The following is a 19,255-nucleotide window of genomic DNA, read 5'->3' on the forward strand; positions in this document are numbered from 1 at the left end:
AATTCCTATTGTCTCCCAGTACTACCCTCCAGTAATATATTCATTGCCTTCAAAGGCAATTCAAGTTATTGATAGAAAAATCAAATTATTTTAGCTACTCTGCTGTTTCTTACCTATTAGGAAGATATATTCTTCAATTAAAATTAAAGATTGACAAAGACCTAGATTATTAGGTCTTTGTAGGGAGGAGGCAAGAGAATTAAAATGTTAATCAAGACTCAATCAGAAACTGCAATATGCTGATCAGCCCTGCAGCCAGGCCAGGAGGACACCTGCAGAACAAAGGAAGATTTCTGCTGGGATTGCTAACAGCTCATTCCCCACACCTGTGAAGGGGAAACAGGAACCAAGAGTCATTCCCTGTGGCTAAAACCACGGGTAACCTATGGATTAAAAGCTGCTAACTGCCAGCAGGCCTTTCACTCTACATATTCTCACCTTTTCATGATACTTACTCTTCCCCTTCCTTACTCTATGTCCATACCAAAGGAAATGGGAACTAAAGAATGACACATAAACTGAATTCCCTGAACACTCAGGGTCCCCCTCAGTGCCTTTACTCTGCCCCTCTCACTCTCTGCCTCTAAGAGGAGACCACACTCTGTCGGTGGAGTGTTACCTCTTTTCTAATAAACTGTCCTTTTGACTCCGACTTTGGCGTAGGTGTTGAATTGTTTCTACACTCTCTGCCAATGGACCCTCTTCTCTCAGTACAGGATTTGGTCTCCCTGTCACTTGGGGAAATTTGCCATGTCCTGAATCACCTTCATGTCCAAAGATGGTTTAGCTATTCTTAGTAGGTAGTTCTTCCAGATGGTGTTTAAAGGTATGTGCAATGAGAGAAACAAGTTTAAGACTTCTCTGAACCTCTGCTCTCCATCTCTGTTAATGGCCTTCCTGGTGTTAGAGATTTGTTTAATGATCAATAGAGGTTTCTATTCCTACCACTGAGTCTTTCAGAACCTGGTATAACCAAGTCAATGTTTAACTGCATTCTTTGGGTCTGAAATGGCCAAGTGGGAGTTGAAGGGAAGTCTCTATGGAAACCAGCCTCCCAGGAAGTGGCCAGAGGGGTTAGTGTGTGGTGAAATAGAGCTACAAAGATGTCATGAAGGAAACAACTGTTTAGTAAAGCAGGGGTAAACTTCTGAAATACCTTGATTAAAACAAGCTACATTAAAGGCCCAAAGCCACTTCCCTCATGGTTTTCTTTTAAACGGCTTTAATGTAAAATGGGCTTGAGTAACTCTAAGGGTCTCCCTAGGGTGACCAAAGTAGCACCTTTGCAAATCAAAGAGGAAGAGACTCCCTCAGCCAGCCCTGTCGAGTTTGCATTCAATCAGAACCTGGAAGAAAAGAGTTCATATTCATTTGCAAGACCGCAGGACCTGAATAAAGCTTTGGAAGGGCAGCTGCCACCTCTACGGGAGACCTGGTATGGAAGATATTCTGCAGGTAAACATAAAACCCAGCATGAGATTTGTGTATTTGTGCCAAGGAGAGCAATTGACAGAGTTACCTGACTATCTCCATAATCTCAGAAAGTTTCTAAATCACTGAAATACAAGGGGACATTTTTCGATGGGATAGTTAGGTGAACGTCTATTTTAACTATCCTGGGTACATTAGAATGGATGTGTAAACTGTGCATAAATGGCTTTTTGCCATTCCACGTGAGAAGAAAAAATCATTTTGTTTCGATCTGTATAGTGCTTTCAATGTTTATACCTAGTTTTGCCAAACCATTAAAATTATATAGATGGTGGGATAAATTATGACTATCATAAGTTTCAGTCAGATTCTAAATTTAAATCATTCTCCCCAGCACCAGTTAATGCATCAGGCTCTGTTGTTTTGAAAGCTGCACTTTAGGAGTCCATTCTAATGTGAATTTGAAGGTCATCCCAAATAGAATTGATTTATTGCAATACGGATGAGTGGATGAGTCACCCTCTCCCCAACCTCATATTTTTCATGGTCACCTGCAGAACTAAGAGAATTTTTTTCCCCCATTATAATAGGAAACTGAGCCTGAAGTAGCTAGGGGTTATTCCAGGATATTTTACAAGACATGTAAAATGTTTTATGACAACCGCAATGATAATTAAACAGACATTCTAACTTAATGTATACAAACACATACATATATGTAATTTTCTCTTCACATTCTGGATTAATAACACAAATAAGTTTCCATTATTGGTCAACTTGGCCAGAATGCCTTATATTCTCTTTCCATACCTAATAAATCCTACCTAGAATTATCTTCATGGCTACTTTCTGTAACCAACAACCTTTCGCTGGTTCTATATGACCTATGTTTTTATGTTCTTCAATGTCTTAAGAACGTGAATAGGAATTTTCCTTTTAGTTTCATTAAAGAATTTCTTTTTTCTTTTTTTATCTAAACCCGTTATCCAGAGTTTTAAGATTTTGGTAACTGAATGGTAAAAACTGGTTCTTATGCATTAGAGTCCAATTTGGGAAATGTTCTTATTTTACAAATGCAAAAATCACTATAAAAATAAATAATAAGGGGATGGTGATCATTCTGACCACTGTTTTCAAGGGGCCCATACTTTGACCCCAGCTCCACTAAATACAAAATAGTATAATGTTGGGCAATTTACTTCCTCAATTTTCTTCAACTATAAATCAGGGGTGAAAATAACTGCCTGACACAGCCTATGCCATTTCGGGAGAATCAAATTAAATGATGGTGTGATATCATTCAAGTCATAACATACAAATAAGGAGTAGTCAGGCTGCTGAAGAAAATTTTACTGAAAGTATTTAGATTTTTAATCTAACAAGTATGTTGTTTCTGTCTTGCTCGATATGCAGGCATCTCTTGAAAAGTAAGGACATAGCAAAGTACTTAAGGTGGTCATTCAAGTGTCTCAAGGATAGAAATACATAATTACCCAGAAAATTTTCCATTTAAAATGCAAAGTGAGAATGTAGGATAGTCTACACAACAATCTGGAAATCAGAATGCTTCCAGATCATTCAGAGGAAAGGACAAGAACTTCATTCATGCAGCTTTAGTTGTGGTGGTATTCCCAAAGGCCCAAGACAATCAAGCTAAAAAATCAAATTCATAATGGATCTCTTGAGTTTCTCTGTTTCCTAACAAGGCTTAGCCCTGGGCTATTTTATCAGGAAAGAATGTTGCCATGCTGTATTATAGTGGCAACTTGTGGAAATGTCTTTCCGTAGTTGGGAGGACTATTTAATTAGGAGCATACAGTGCTCAGTATTGCATACTCCTATTACACCCTCATGATCCATTTCTTTATCACCTCTCTCTATCTAATACTTATCCGTCTACGTATTTCATCTGAAAAGAGAATATTTCATTTCTTAAAGATATATATATATATTTCTGATTTCCTATATTATTTGGGAGAGATTTCATGAAATTAAAACAAATCAATAAGTTTATATTTTTCAAGCCAAATTCTATGTTTAAATAACATTTATCATCAATACAGTGTTAATTGTGCAGATCTTCCTCTAAATATGGATCTGGGGAGGAAATGATGGAAGCAGAAATTAAATCCTGGGTCTAGGCCAATATTTTATCGTTTGCATTTGTAGGGCCCCTGCTTTATATGTTTCATCTCCACATTCAACCCATAGGTTAGATATATATAACTAAGACGATATGAAATTGTGTTAGCAAACTCTGGTAACTTATGATTAGCCTGATTTAATAGTAAATTGTTTTTAATGATTTGTTCTTGTTTCTCCCTTAATCCTTCAAGTGCCCAGGGCCATGTATTTTGACATCCCACTGGAACAGGGAGAAACAAGTATTATTAAAAGGCATCCACCCCGAAGACTTCAAGTAAGATGAATTTAAAAGGCTTCATAAGGAATTTCTTGGATTTAATGGTAACATCCCCTTTTAACTATAATCATAAAAGAGGGATATTGATAATGACCAAGCTAATGAGAATGACAATGTTGTTAAAGAGAATGTTGTCAATGCAAAGACCATACTCCTTTAGGATTTCCTTTCGTAATGATGTCACTTTTAAGACTACCACCCAAAGAAGGAAGTATAGAACCAAAGACATAGCTATGAGGGGACTCAAAGAACCTGAATCTTGCACCTATTAGTTGGATAACATGGGAAAATCACTTGTAGCAAATAATAATAACAATAGCTACTACTATTTAATTACGGCCCATGACAAGTTAGATATACTCTAGGCAACTTGATCTATGTCATTCTTTTAATTCTCATACCCCTCTATGAGAAAGGAAGTATTCTCTTTGCTTTAGGCATGTGGTCCAGAGAGTTAAGTAACTTGCTCAAGGTCAGCAGAGGCTAGATATCAACGGAGTCTCCAAAGCCTGTGCTCTTAATGGTCAGCATAGATGGTCTCTACAGCCCTTCTGTCCTTCATCTTTCATTGTTCTAAGTGTTAACTGGTTATTGAAATTGAGAACATTGGATTCCAAGGCAGCAAAGCAAGAGCTTTAAATGCACTCACCTTAATAAATATTTAATGAGTTTTCTCTAGAGAACTATAAATTCCAGAAGGGGAAAGAGATCTGAGTGGATCCTTGAAAATAAGCATCAACTAAAAGGAGGGCTAGGGGCTCTCTTGTGAGCAGGATCTCTCACTGACATTTGGAAAAGGGAATTGGAGCCAAACCCCACCTGCTACACAATTCACCCAGATGACTGGACCAATCTCAGGGGTATTTGAGCTCATTTGTTACGTACTATTTCTGTTTCAGTTGTTTTTATTGACCTGTTTTCTTCAGAAGCTCACAACAATTACTTGATGTGATTATATCCTTCGGTCACAAAAAGAGCATCTTTTCTCCAAATATTAGAAACCTCAAAATATTGTTTAATTAATGAAAAAATAAAGTAATTTTAAAATTTGGGGTATATCTCTAGCCAAACTGAACAATTTAAAAACTTGTGTTGTATTCCTAAATCAAACGCATCCTTTCAAAGGATTGTGTTTAATATACATTCCTATGGAGACTCTAAGCTGAATTACTCAATTGGAAGATATTACCATAACCAGTGTATAGCAGTCTATAGTTTACAGACTACTTTTTACATCTATCAACCCTAAATAAGTTAAAGTTAGGCTTTGATTCTCTCAAGTCAAAGAAGCTCAGAAAAAAAAATTTCAGTATTTTAAAGTCAAAGACTGTACCCCCACATCCTAATCAACCTTTTAAAAAAAGAATCATTACAAATGAATTATTTGAGTCTAAAGACTATGTCTTATTCAGTCTTATATCTTTAGCCACTAACACTTAATATGTACTCCACAAAAGTTTGTAAATAAATGAAAATAAAACCCATTATCCCTAGTGAGAAAAAAAATGGCCTCACTGTATTGGAAGTCCAATTGACTAGCCAAAGCAACCAATACAATGAATTATATTGGAGTATTTTATGGAACCCAAGAGGTGGGAGGCACCTGAACTTCAAAGAAGATCTGTGCCTTGGGACCAGAAAGGCAGAATAACTATGTCTCCTTAAGATCTTCTCCATGCATTTGCTTTACTCTCCCCCTGCTGATCACCTTTCTCAGCTCCTCAAGACCACTGGTGAAATATGACCACCTTTATAGTTCCAAATGGACAGACTTATAGTTCCAAATGGACGACAGACTGACCTAGCCCCCTTGGCTCCAATTCCAAATTCCTGGGAAAAAAGATCTTATTGGCTCAGCTTTGCTCATGATCCAATTCTGGTCCAATGAGCTGTGACCAGAGGATATGCTCATGCAGTAGAAATGTGGGCAGAAAAGCCCCCCCCACCATAGATTCTGAAGGCAGCTCCCAGAGAAAAGGGAAACCACTGGGAACTTGGCAGACACTCTCGAAGATATCAACTATAATTATCTTCACAAATGAGGCTCAGCACATTTTCCACTGCAAATGGGTTTTTGAGAGAATAATAAATGCTGGGTTCCCATGACATGCTAATTAATAGCCTAATCTCTGCCAGAGAAAATTCCGAAAGTATTTTTAATTATTAAACCAAATTTAATTGTACCTTAAATAATCTGAGTTGCATATTTGGCACTTTCCACTTCCTGAACATCTATTCCTCAAGTAAAGAGCAGGTCATGAACTAAGGTTTTCTGTCTTGGAGCTGCCAATATCTGAGAGCCTCTGCCAGAGAACTCGGAATTAAATGTGCCCATTCCTTATTGAAGAGTTGATTATCACTGTCCCTTCTGGCCTGTTTCCCCTTATCCAACCGTCTCAGGTGCAGCTTAAGGTAGAGATGGCTCCCACCCGCCAGCCCACTCCCACCACATAGTGTTTCCTCAGGCGATCTCCTCAGATGACACCCTCATCTCCAAAGATTTGCTCAAATCTCACTTTCCCTATAAGGCTTATCCTGACAACCCAATGACAATTGAAGCCCTCACCTTGGCACTCCTGATTGCCATGACTTTTCACTATTTTTTCCCCAAAACACTTATTTTCATCTAGCACGCCAAGCAATTTACTTATGTACTACATTCATTGCTATTTTCTTCACTGCCTCCCCACCACCTCCCTAACTCCAATGCTAGAATATAATCACATAGGCAGGGATTTGAGTCTGTTGTCTTCACTAACATATCCAAGTGTAAAACAGAACCTGGCACATAATAGGTGATCAATAAGTATGTGTCGAATAAATGTTGAATGAATGGATGGAAAGGAGACAAAGATGAGCATAAAGACGGCTGGCGAGAGATAAAGAGGGTGGTTCTCATTTGGATGGTTTCATCATGTTGTTTTTGGTTTTAAACAGTTTGTCCCAAACTTATTCTTTTCCTTACCTTTTCTAACTCTGCACATTTTCTATCTTTTGTGTGTGTGTGATTTGTGAGAGTTCCTTATATATCTTAGATCTAATCCTTTGTTAGTTATATGTGTTGCAAATATCTTCTATCTATGGTTTGCTTTTTCATTTTTGTGCACGCACATGCGTGTGTGTGTGTGTGTGTGTGTGTACGTATACACAAAGACTTCCACTTCCATGTTGTCAAATTTCTCACGCTTAATCATTATGTTTTGTATTTTTTGTATTTTGTCTAGTTAATTTTTATCTTCCCCAAGTTCATAAAGATATTCTTTATTTCTAAAATTTATATTTAAGTTCTTGCATTTAGGTCTTAATCCATCTGAAATTCATTTGTGTGCAGGTGTGCAGTTGGAATCTCATTTTACTTTTTTTCCATTTTATTAATCTATTGTCGCAGCACCCTTTATGGACTCATCCATTCTTTGACCATTGATTTGAAATGTTACTTCCGTCATATATCCAGCTTTATGAATCTGTTTCTGGGCTCTCTCTTCTGTTGCATTAGTTTATTTGACGTCTCCACAGGAATTCCACACTGTCTTAATTATGTACCTTTAGGCTGAGTTTTACTATCTAATATGGCAAGTCCCCTCACTTTATTCTTCTTCAGAATTGTCTTTGCTATTTGCAGTCCTTTGCTCTTTTATGTATGTTTGGACCTCCTTGTCAAGTTCCACAAGAAACCTTGTCACTATTTTTTCCTATTGGAAAATATTAACCGGTTAATTTGGGAAATATTAACCGTGTTTACAACATTGAGCCTTCAAAACCATGAACATGACATAAATCTCCATTTACTCATATTTTCTCTTAGATCTTTTAATAATAGCGTAAGGGGGAGAGGCCCCCCCCCCGCCAGCCCACTCCCACCACATAGTGTTTCCTCAGGCGATCTCCTCAGATGACACCCTCATCTCCAAAGATTTGCTCAAATCTCACTTTCCCTATAAGGCTTATCCTGACAACCCAATGACAATTGAAGCCCTCACCTTGGCACTCCTGATTGCCATGACTTTTCACTATTTTTTCCCCAAAACACTTATTTTCATCTAGCACGCCAAGCAATTTACTTATGTACTACATTCATTGCTATTTTCTTCACTGCCTCCCCACCACCTCCCTAACTCCAATGCTAGAATATAATCACATAGGCAGGGATTTGAGTCTGTTGTCTTCACTAACATATCCAAGTGTAAAACAGAACCTGGCACATAATAGGTGATCAATAAGTATGTGTCGAATAAATGTTGAATGAATGGATGGAAAGGAGACAAAGATGAGCATAAAGACGGCTGGCGAGAGATAAAGAGGGTGGTTCTCATTTGGATGGTTTCATCATGTTGTTTTTGGTTTTAAACAGTTTGTCCCAAACTTATTCTTTTCCTTACCTTTTCTAACTCTACACATTTTCTATCTTGTGTGTGTGTGTGATTTGTGACAGTTCCTTATATATCTTAGATCTAATCCTTTGTTAGTTATATGTGTTGCAAATATCTTCTATCTATGGTTTGCTTTTTCATTTTTGTGCACGCACATGCGTGTGTGTGTGTGTGTGTGTGTGTACGTATACACAAAGACTTCCACTTCCATGTTGTCAAATTTCTCACGCTTAATCATTATGTTTTGTATTTTTTGTATTTTGTCTAGTTAATTTTTATCTTCCCCAAGTTCATAAAGATATTCTTTATTTCTAAAATTTATATTTAAGTTCTTGCATTTAGGTCTTAATCCATCTGAAATTCATTTGTGTGCAGGTGTGCAGTTGGAATCTCATTTTACTTTTTTTCCATTTTATTAATCTATTGTCGCAGCACCCTTTATGGACTCATCCATTCTTTGACCATTGATTTGAAATGTTACTTCCGTCATATATCCAGCTTTATGAATCTGTTTCTGGGCTCTCTCTTCTGTTGCATTAGTTTATTTGACGTCTCCACAGGAATTCCACACTGTCTTAATTATGTACCTTTAGGCTGAGTTTTACTATCTAATATGGCAAGTCCCCTCACTTTATTCTTCTTCAGAATTGTCTTTGCTATTTGCAGTCCTTTGCTCTTTTATGTGATGTTTGGACCTCCTTGTCAAGTTCCACAAGAAACCTTGTCACTATTTTTTCCTATTGGAAAATATTAACCGGTTAATTTGGGAAATATTAACCGTGTTTACAACATTGAGCCTTCAAAACCATGAACATGACATAAATCTCCATTTACTCATATTTTCTCTTAGATCTTTTAATAATATTCATAATTTTTCCACAGGGGTCTTATATAATTTTTTTGTAATTTTTTTTCTCAGTACCTGTATTAGTCAGGGTTCAACCAGAGAAACTGAACTGGTCGAAGGAGGTCTATATTAAGAGACATATTGCAAGGAATTGGCTTACGTGGTTGTGGAGGCTGGCAAGTCTGAAACTCACAGATTGGCCATGGGGAAGGGCAGGCTGGAGCTGCAGGGTGTCGGTTGAAGCTGTCGTCCCCAAGTAGAATTTCTTCTTCAAGGAAGCCTCAGCTTTGCTCTTAAGGCCTTTCAACTGATTGAATCAGGAACATCCAAATTATTTAAAATTATCCTCCTTACTTTAAGTCAATGGATTATGGACATAAACCACATCTGCAAAAGAATTTCACAGCAACACCTAGATTCATGCTTGAATAATTAGAGACTGTAACCTAGCCAAGTTGACACATACAATTGGCCATCAATATATGGCATTTTTTCCTCCCATTATGAATGAGATATTTTTCCCATTTAATTTTCTAAATGATTACTATTGGTGAATACGAAAGCTAATTATTTTTATATACTGAATTTTGTGTTCCATAAGTTTACTGAAATAACTTGGTAATTCTGTCTATAGGTTCTTCTAGACTTTCTATGTAGACAGTATCTTCTATAAATAAGAATATTTTTTTTCTCTTCTCAATTTTCATTCCTTGTACTGGTTTTCTTGATTTTTGCACTGAATAAAACTTCCCTTGTAATGTCGAACTCAAGCAGTGATAATGGGCATCCTTGTCTTATCTACGACTGGTTCTAAATGAGACTGGTTCTAAAACAAAGTACATTTGTGATAGGATTTTGATAGATGCTGGTCAGAGCCCCAAAAGGAAATAGCATACTCAAATTAGGATTATTCAAGGAAATTTTCTTGATAAGTAACTTTACAGAAGTTTAGGTTAGGGAAACCACAGAAGATATTGCAGTAACCACCAGTGGCAACTGAGGAGCAACTACCTCTAGGCCAAGGGACTGGGGAAAAACAGACTTCTGGAACCCAGAAGGAGAGAGTCAGATAGAGGGAGCTGCTCTGAGAGGAGCAGTGTGAGACACAGCCAACCCAATATAATCTTCTTGGAAAGGAGCCACAGGAAGAAATATCTGACTTCATTCTGTTTCATCTCTCAGATCTCCTACCAGGGCTCCTCAGTGGCTAAACCCAAGGAGAAGCCAGAAGGCAGGAGAAACTGCTTAGTCCTCACAATCGGAGAACAGGATAGAGAAATGTGGCAAATGGATCTGGAGAAACAAATAGGAGACATCTGGCACAATGCCGTTTATTAAATTATTGACATTTTCTTTATTCCTAGTGTGCTAAGAGTTTTTTTTCCCAGGGCTGAGTGTTATATATTATTGATTTTTTCCTCCTCCACCTATTAAATAATCTATTAAAATAGTCTTATGAAGTTTATTTTTAACTAGTCTATACGATGTATTACACAAATAGATTTTATGATGTTGAACCACGCTCGCATTCCTGACATAAATCCTACTTGGTCATGAGATACATAAATAAGTGCATTGCTGAATTTTAAATGCTTAGGCATTTTGTATCTATTTTCATAAGTGAAGTTATTCTATAATTTCCCTATACTTCTTCTTCCAGTTTTGCTCTCAAAATTGTATAGTTTTAAAAGTGAGTTTATTACCTTTTCCATTCTCTAAGACATTTGATATAACATAGCTGTTATCAATTCCTTAAAAGTTTGGATAACAAACCAGCGAAACCATCTTTGGCCACCTGAACTTCTGGGGGAATGAGAAAATTTCCTACTACCTTAATTTGTTTTATGGTTCTTAGTTGATTTAGGTATCTGATTTCTTCCTGATTGAATCTTGCTCATTTAGATTTCTCCAAAAAATTATCAATTTATCTAAGTTTTCAAATTTGTTATTATAGAGTCTTAGCTTCTTCATATTCAACTTTCCATCATGCCTCAAACAAATCTTCCAACTTATATTTTGATTCATTTCTTTTATACTGTGGAAAGAGGTGGAGAACAACTCAGCCCTTGAGATGAAACTGTGAGCCTGGCTCTAGTTTCCTATCTTATACGGAGTATTTTTAGGTCCCATTTAACCTACAGAAATAACTCACAGCCACCAGGAGCCTTAAATTCATTATGGATTGGCTTCCCCCAAGTTTTCTTGTTATGTTTTCTGGCCCATGGAGATATATACCTTACGTTAAAGCCTGAGCATGTCTTTTTGGTTATATGTTTTATCTTTTCATTGCTGTATATTTGGAACCAGGGATGTTATTGAAATGTGAACACACTGCAATGTCTTGACCAGAAATTCCTCCTTGGCCTTATGATTTCTTGCTCCAAGGCTGTCTTGGACATCTTTACCTTTCTCTCAGAACCGTAGAGGACACATTCTTAAGTCATGGTGCCAAGTTTTACACTTTCTTCGAGTTGCTCCTGTCCGCCTTTCTCCTTTTGCTAGTAAACAGAAGCAATCATCTCAAGTTAGTGTTTGTCATCAAGCTCAGCGACTTATGCTTGATTTAATCTCCTTTTCTAAATCTCCTTGATGCTTCACCTGGTTATCCTGACATTTGTTTTATTTGAGAAGCCAAATTATCCAGAAATCTTTAGACAATCTTTTTTTATGAAACAAAAAAATAATAAAAGGTGTCACTCTACCAATTCTCCTGTAATTCTTCCCAATGTATTCTCTTTGAAGATGATGAAGTGTGGCATCTTACTTCCTAGGCAAGGAAAAGGAACATTGATATGAATCCAGTGTTGCAAGGCAATTTCATCTGATTGGTTTGTTTAGAGAAACCAATTTTCCAACAATGTTTTTCTTCAGCACTTCTCAGGTCAAGTGCTAATGATTTAACAGAGGAATCCTATTTGCAGGGTTAGTTGCTGCCATCTAGTGTCCTTTGCGGAGAAATAGTGCGAACCCTTAGGTTCTTTTCAAAAGCCAAGAAGAAAGCAATTTCCTGGAAAGAGTTCTTAAAGACACCTAGTACTTAACTCTTATCGAAACTGCAGATTCAGATAAAGTGACACTGAAATAGAAGAATATATATTCATATTTTCAAAGAAAAACAAGATCCTAAGAAATTATTGATGGATTATTTTAGATAGTTGAAAATATTTAAATAGCTGGCTTCTTTAGATTCAGTTGTTCAGTAATGCTCCACGAACAAATCCTCTGCAGTCTATTTTGATGTAGTTCCTTTATTTAGTTGAGGCCAGTGGATCCCACCCTAGGAAATCATCAGAATATCCTAGAGAGTTTTGAAATATATATATATTCTAAAGAAACAATTGATAAGTTGGACCTTATTAAAATTAAGAACTTCTGAGAAATACAATGTCAAGAGAATGAGAAGATATACAGATGGCAAGTAAGCATATGAAAAGATGTTCAACATCACATGTCATTAGGGAACTGCAAATTAAAAAAACAATGAAATACTACTACACGCCAGTTAGAATGGCCAAAGTCTGGAACACTGACAATACCAAATGCTGGTGAGGATGTGGAAAGACGAGAACTCTCATACATTGCTGGTGGGAATGCAGAATGGTACAGCCACTTTAGAAGACGATTTGGCAGTTTCTTATAAAACTAAATATACTCTTAGAATATAATCTAGCAACCATGCTCCTTGGTATTTACCAAATGAATTGAAATCTCATATCCATACAAAAATTTACACACAGATGTTTATAGCATCTTTAGTCATAATTGCCAAAACTTGGAAGCAACCAATAAGTGCTTTAGTAGGTAAGTGGATAAATAAACTGTGGTACGTCCAGACAATGGAATATTATTGAGTATTAAAAGGAAATGTGCTATCAAACCATGAAAAGACAGGAGGAAACTTTACTGCATGTTGCTAAGTGAAGGAAACCAATCTGAAAAGACCACATATTATATGATTCCAACTCCATGACATTCTGGAAAAATGTAAGACCGTGGAGACAGTAATAAAAATATAGTGGTTGCCAGAGGTTAGAGAGAAAAGAGAGGCGAATAGGCAGAACACAGAGGATTTTGGGGCGTAATGAAACTATATGATACTATAATGGTAGATACACATCAGTATACATTTGCTCAATTTTGCTGTGAACCTAAATCTGCTCTAAAAAATAAAGTTTATTAATTAACTATACATACAAATATGTATACTATATATGTTTTCCCCCAGGACATATCCCAGACCTGTCGACTCAATCCCCAGTGAATAGTCCAGGATTTTTTTTTTTTAATTCCAGGAGATTCTGATGCCAGATCAGGTTTAGGAACAAGTCATGGAGAAAAGAGCAAGGGGTTTAGAACTAGACAGACCCAAGTTTAAATGCACCAGTTGCCACTTTCTAGCTATGCAACTTTAGACATGTTATTAACTTCTCTGAAAGAGGTAAGAACATAATTATTCACAGAGTTCATGTGACAATGGAACGAGATGACATATTGTGACCTGGGCATGATGGACAGCAGTGACTACAGTGGCATTTGACTATTCACCAGAAAGAACCAATTCTAAACCGAGCCAGAAGATGGCACAAACATGTCCTTGTTCTCTCCTCACCTCGAAATTCCCCCTCAGCCATGGATGATTCTCCCTCCCATAGGTGTCTGGATTATCCCTTCACCCTTAGTCTACCTTCCCCTTCTTTTCTATTCTATTTCCCTTGGGATTCTGACTTGATCAGCTGTTGCCTCCTGTGCCAACAGGTCCCATTTGCCCTGTATCTTTGTGTTCTGCAGAGAAGAGAGCCAGACAAACCTCTTTCTTACTAGTATCTATCACCTCTCATTACCTCCTTGCTAAGTCATTATGTCAAAACAAACAAACAAACAAAACGCCACTTCCTCACCTAAAGGTGCTCTAGCAGGAGCTGGCTGCCCTCCCTAGAACAGCTCAGGCCCAGGCCCAAGGACCAGGAAGGTGTTCTATATAGAAGTAGCAGGAGGCATAAATCATGCTCCCCATTATGGGTGCTGGATACTCAGCATCCATTTCCCGTGGTCTCTCCCTCTCTCTTTTTACCTTGGTCACCCACTGGTAACACACAAATCAGACTACAATGACAAGTAATTTCAAAATACAGTAGGATTTGTCTTTCGTGTTGGACTAAAGTGAGAGCAGTGATCATGCTGTCTACTGCAGCACAGCGTCCTGGTTTTCCTCCTGCTTCACGAGCCATCACTTCTCAGTCTCCTTGGCCATTTCATCTCCATCCCCTACTTCTCAGTTTTGGATTCCTCAAGGCTTCAGTCCTTGGCTCTGCTCGTCTCAGTCATGACCTCACCATGACTATGGTTTCAGTTTTTCTCGACCCAGGAATGACCCCTCGAATGTGCATATCCAACAGACCTGTCTTCTGAGCTCTATGCCTGTATATTTAATTATTTGCTTAACATCTACACTGGGATGTTTCAAAGGCATCTCAAGTTCAACCTGCTCTAAACTGAATTTGTATATTCCTGCTATATTCCTGGTCATCCTCTAGAATTCTCCATCTCAGTGACTGATAACACTCACTGTCTTTTGAATTTGAATGTCATTTGGACACTTCACTCTTTCTCACCAACCATAAATCCTGTTTGGTCAGTTTTAAATATCTGTAGAGCCCATCAGTGTCCTTCCACGAGCCCCTGGCCCATCATCTTTGTCCTCCTAACTGTTCTCCCCGTCATTGCTCTCCTTTAGTTTCCACACTGCAGCTAGAGTGATCATTTTATGAAAGCAAATGTAATCGTGTCACTACTTTGCTTAACACATGTCAACAGCTGCTGGTTGCTCTTAAGAAGACCGACACTTTATACTGCCCCATCAGGCCCAGCATGAGCTGGCCCTGCCTACCTCGCCAGCCTCATGTGAGCTGCTGAACTGACTTCCTGCAGGTCCTTCAACAGATCATGTTCTCTTCTACCTCAGGGCCATCGCTCATATCGCTCCCTCTGCCTGAACACCCGCCTTAAAACTCCCAATCTTCTGACTTTTGCTGAAAAATTACTTCCTCGGGAAACTTTCTTGGACTGCCTACTTACCCTTCCCCCCTTGTATTAGTTTTCTAGGGATACAGTCACAAAGTATAATAAATTGTGCGACTTAAAACAACAGAAATGTATTGTCTCACAGTTCTGGAAGCTAGAAGTCTGAAATCAAAGTGTCGACAGAGTTGCTTTCTCCCGAAGCCTGTGAGAAAGAATCTGTTCCATGCCTCTCTCTTAGCTTCTGGGGATTTGCTGGCAATCTTTGGCATTCCTTGGCTTGTAGAAGCATTACCCCAGTCTCTGCCTTCATCTTCACACGGTGTTCTCCCTGTGTGCACCTCTGTGTATAAATTTCCTCTTTTTATGAGGACACCAGACATATTGAGTTAAGGGTCTACCCTACTCCAGCAGACTTCATCTGAACTAACAACATACCTGCAAGAACCCTATTCACCACTAAGGTCACATTCTGAGGTACTGGGGGTCAGAACTGTGACACACGAATTTGGAGGAAGGAACATGATTCAGCCCATAACATCTCCTGCTTCCACGGTGGACTTCCTCCACTTATGCATTGTCATAGTCCCGTCCTGTCGACTTTTTCTTCAAAGTACTGATTAGTTTGTAATTATTAATCAAATAATCACACAAGCAAAAGTGTATTTGTTTCCCCCATAGAGAGACAATTTTTGTTGATCACTGTACCCTGCTTCCTGGCACGTAGCAGCTATTCAATAAGAACTGAGTGAAGAAATAAATTCTGTGACCCTCCAGGTCCTTGTTTGATGTCACCATGAACAGACCAGCCTTTAGGTCTTAAGCCTACTCAATCACTTCCCAATACTCCAGCTTCTGAGCAGTAAGGCACCCGAGGCAAGCAGGGCTGGAGGCAGATCCACCCATTCATCAATTGCTACCCATCTTAGTGACCCCTTGAAACTTTAGCATCACCTCCCCATAATGCCAAACCCCTGCTAGAAAAAGTCATGCCTAAAATTTGTTAGCATACTACACTTTCATTTTAAATGTGCCTCATAAGTACCAATGATTATTACTGAGGAGGCTGAGGGAGCTTCTCGGGAGATCTTAAAAATAGGTCACCTCCCTAAGGACTGGAAGAGTTCAGCTAGGTGGTTAAAGGATGAATAAAATAAAGTAACTTCTTGGTGCCTCTTTCATCTCTAATATTCTAAGATCCTCGTTGATTGATAACTTTGGACATAGTCCCTCAATGCAGATAGAAATATTTAGATCCATATTCTGACCAATATTTAGATCAATAAGTCACTGGGAACAGGGCAATAGTACAAAAAAGAATTGCATTACTAGAAAAGCCTTTTGCACAGATACGACTGTAATCCTGCTGAGATCGTCTTCTCCGTGTGCTCTTAGGAGTAAGTGCCGCTTTTGCAAAGTTTTAAGATAGTTTAATGCTCGACTTTTATGTTTCATCAACGCATGAGGAATGCTGAATGCTCTAAATGTTGGACTTCTAGAAGCTTGAACCCGTCGACCTGCCACAAGTAATGACTTCTGAAAGGATCCCGAGACCGCAAGAAGCCAGGACGACTCACAAAGCAAAGGTGAACCGCGGTGATAACCAGATGGGGTGGGTAAGTGGTGGGAGGGAGCAGGGGGTGGGCTTCCTTTTCATGTACTCCCTGCACAGAAGACTTCAAAGACAAATCTAACCATTAAGTCCTTCTGAGTTAGAATTTTCCAAAGCCATGCATTTTCTCCTGGGCCTGCATCCAGGTGGAAACTACTCCTGTCTCTCAGGTGAACCTGGGCCTTTCTTTGCTTCCTGAAACAGGGAGAAGTAGATGAGAGAGAGAAATTTTACTTGGATATTAGTGATTCTAGAAGTATTCAAATTTGTGAAAAATCTGGCATAACTCCTCCCTTTCCTTCTTACCCTTGGGTTAAAACTTCCTCTTTGTTCTCCGTTTTCAAGGTAAATCTTATCTACAAGTTGTTCCTGACTTATTTACCCCAAGCTCATCAAAAAGGAATCCTGGAAAGGGGCTTCCATAGAGCATTTTCCTTTTATAAACTTGTCGCACTCTGCTAAGAAGACTCCTCTCGTGTAGAAGTGCAAAGTGTGAGATAGGAGTAAATTTTTAATACTTTCCACTCCTGATTCATCTTGGAGCCAGCTAGATGCTGTTGTGCGCTGGCTCATTTGGTAGAAGATGTCCAGGTGTTTTTGGATCCTCCAGGCCTTGGTTGTGATGCTTACAGCACCTGCGGAGACAGGCCCTCGCTGAGTCTCACATCAGTCACTGTCGACAGGGCAACATAAAAAGACGTCGCCAAACACATTTGGCTGCCATATCCCCTCCCTTTCCTGGCCACAGCAAGTGATGAATGAGGGTGTATTCATCCCTGGGTGCTCTCAATAACTATCTGCACTGTCCCACTGAAGTTAATAATGAACCAGGGGGAGATCACCAAAGTTACAAATAATCAACTTCAAATCCATCCTAAGCTGTAATATATCAGGGTTTATATTGGTATATGGGGCTACACTATGGAAATAGGTTCCATTTACCCATTCAGTGGCCCCCCTCTAATTTCATAGCCAGACAATGAGTCAATGGTAAAAGAGAAAGGGAGAGAGAGGCAGTTCTCATCAAACCAGAACACATTTCTGGGAAGATAGTAATAAGCATCTCTTGACAGGGGAAGTGTTATCTTGTCAAAACGAGATGTGGAAAGATATTTCCATTCAAGGCTTGCAAAACCCTGCAGGAACTTTAAAAATTACATTATATACATTGTAAACTACTACTTCATTCACTGAAAGCTACACAAAAGACTCGTGGGGAACTGCAGTGATTCATCTTTGACATTACAAGAGGTCTCTGTGGATTACGATTTAATGATTAAGATCCTGCGCTGTTCTAAAAAGGGTTTCAAGTTGTAGATTTAAGAGTCAGTAACTCATTACCGCATACTAACGAGTATGTCATCTTTCATAGCAGGAACTGGAAAAAAAGATGCAAATTCCAATGTACACTTCTGGGAAAAGACAGTATTTACATAAGATGCAAATGCTGGAAATGAACCGTAAAAGACAAGAGGTAAATATGAGAAGAGGGAAGAAGAGTGTCGCATTTACCAAATTCACTTCACATAATGACTGCCCTGGCACATGAATATAGTTAAGCATCCATCTCCGGTCTTTACTTAGCATTTTAAATTTAGTCATTGGAGCTGAAGATTAAACTACTGGAACTGGGAAGAACCGGCAAGATCCCTTCTGCTACCAACGCTGCGGAGTCTTTTCTCCGTTCTCAGTCCTCATAAAGATGTACCTATGTCTCAAGTCTTTCTTTCTTTTTGTAACCATTGCTTCTATGACATTCTGACTCCAGCAGAAAATTGGGGTTAGATCATTTTTCATGGTTAGGTAAAAGGGTGTGTGTGTGTGATTGGTCTTTATTTATTTTAATACCTAGGCATCTCTAATATATGCCACAGAATTATCTTACAAGAAATATCTCTTGTAACAAACCCTTTTACAGTAATGTTTCCTATAACTCTCATATTCCAAATTTCTCACTCCAGTGAATAAGCCTAAAGTCACTGTCTTCTGCAATTCCAAATATATCAGCTGGCGCACGGAGAAATGTTTTTACAAAGGTCCTCAGCTTTTTGAGACTGGGCATACTCTCCTTTCTTCTAACAAACTGGTGCAAAAAGAAAGTTTCTGTACTTTCTAATAGGAAAAAGAGAACCCCGTTCTGATTGGGGACCACAGATGTCTAAAGATAAGCACACAATTTGCAGAGTGGCTGATCCACTGACCTATTATGGTGAAAGTAGCTCTGGGGGAAGAACATTAACTATTTATAGCTGATCATTTTCAGGCCCAAATGGAGTTGAAGAAAAGTCACAGGGAGGCAAGAATTAATAAGCAGAAACTGAGGGACCATAAAGCCAAGAAAATCCTTCAAAGCATCCCCAAAAATGATGACGGTGACTTTCTAACCTTGTTGCCTGATGAAACCTTGAACCGAAGTCCAGGTGAGTCATGTAATTTTTTTTAATAAAATAAAATATTTTAAGTGTTTTCAAAACTTCATCAGATAAACTTTGGATGTCGGGGGAAGACAGCAAATAGTCTCGGGTTCCTGCCGATATTTTTCTTCCTGGACTATA

The 19,255-nt window shown here is 38.5% G+C and overlaps 1 protein-coding gene across 6 annotated transcripts in view; it reads left to right on the forward strand.

Moving 5' to 3' along the window:
• The first annotated feature begins 1,047 nt into the window (after positions 1-1,047).
• CCDC198 (coiled-coil domain containing 198) overlaps positions 1,048-19,255 on the forward strand; it is a 23,904-nt gene continuing 5,696 nt past the window's right edge. Inside the window, exons 1-5 of one of the 6 annotated variants that reach the window (XM_025038902.1) lie at positions 1,049-1,455; positions 3,768-3,850; positions 16,588-16,704; positions 18,073-18,174; positions 18,964-19,120. In XM_025038902.1, coding sequence (XP_024894670.1) covers positions 1,233-1,455; positions 3,768-3,850; positions 16,588-16,704; positions 18,073-18,174; positions 18,964-19,120 — 682 coding nt within the window. In that variant the 5' untranslated portion in view covers positions 1,049-1,232. Of the gene's footprint in view, positions 1,456-3,765; positions 3,898-16,587; positions 16,705-18,072; positions 18,175-18,963; positions 19,121-19,255 lie in introns of those variants that run through there. The other 5 variants (XM_006920143.3, XM_006920144.3, XM_025038903.1 and 2 more) reach the window with 5 other exon arrangements.

Source organism: Pteropus alecto, unplaced genomic scaffold (genome assembly GCF_000325575.1).
Source record: "Pteropus alecto unplaced genomic scaffold, ASM32557v1 scaffold86, whole genome shotgun sequence".
NCBI lineage: Eukaryota > Metazoa > Chordata > Mammalia > Chiroptera > Pteropodidae > Pteropus > Pteropus alecto.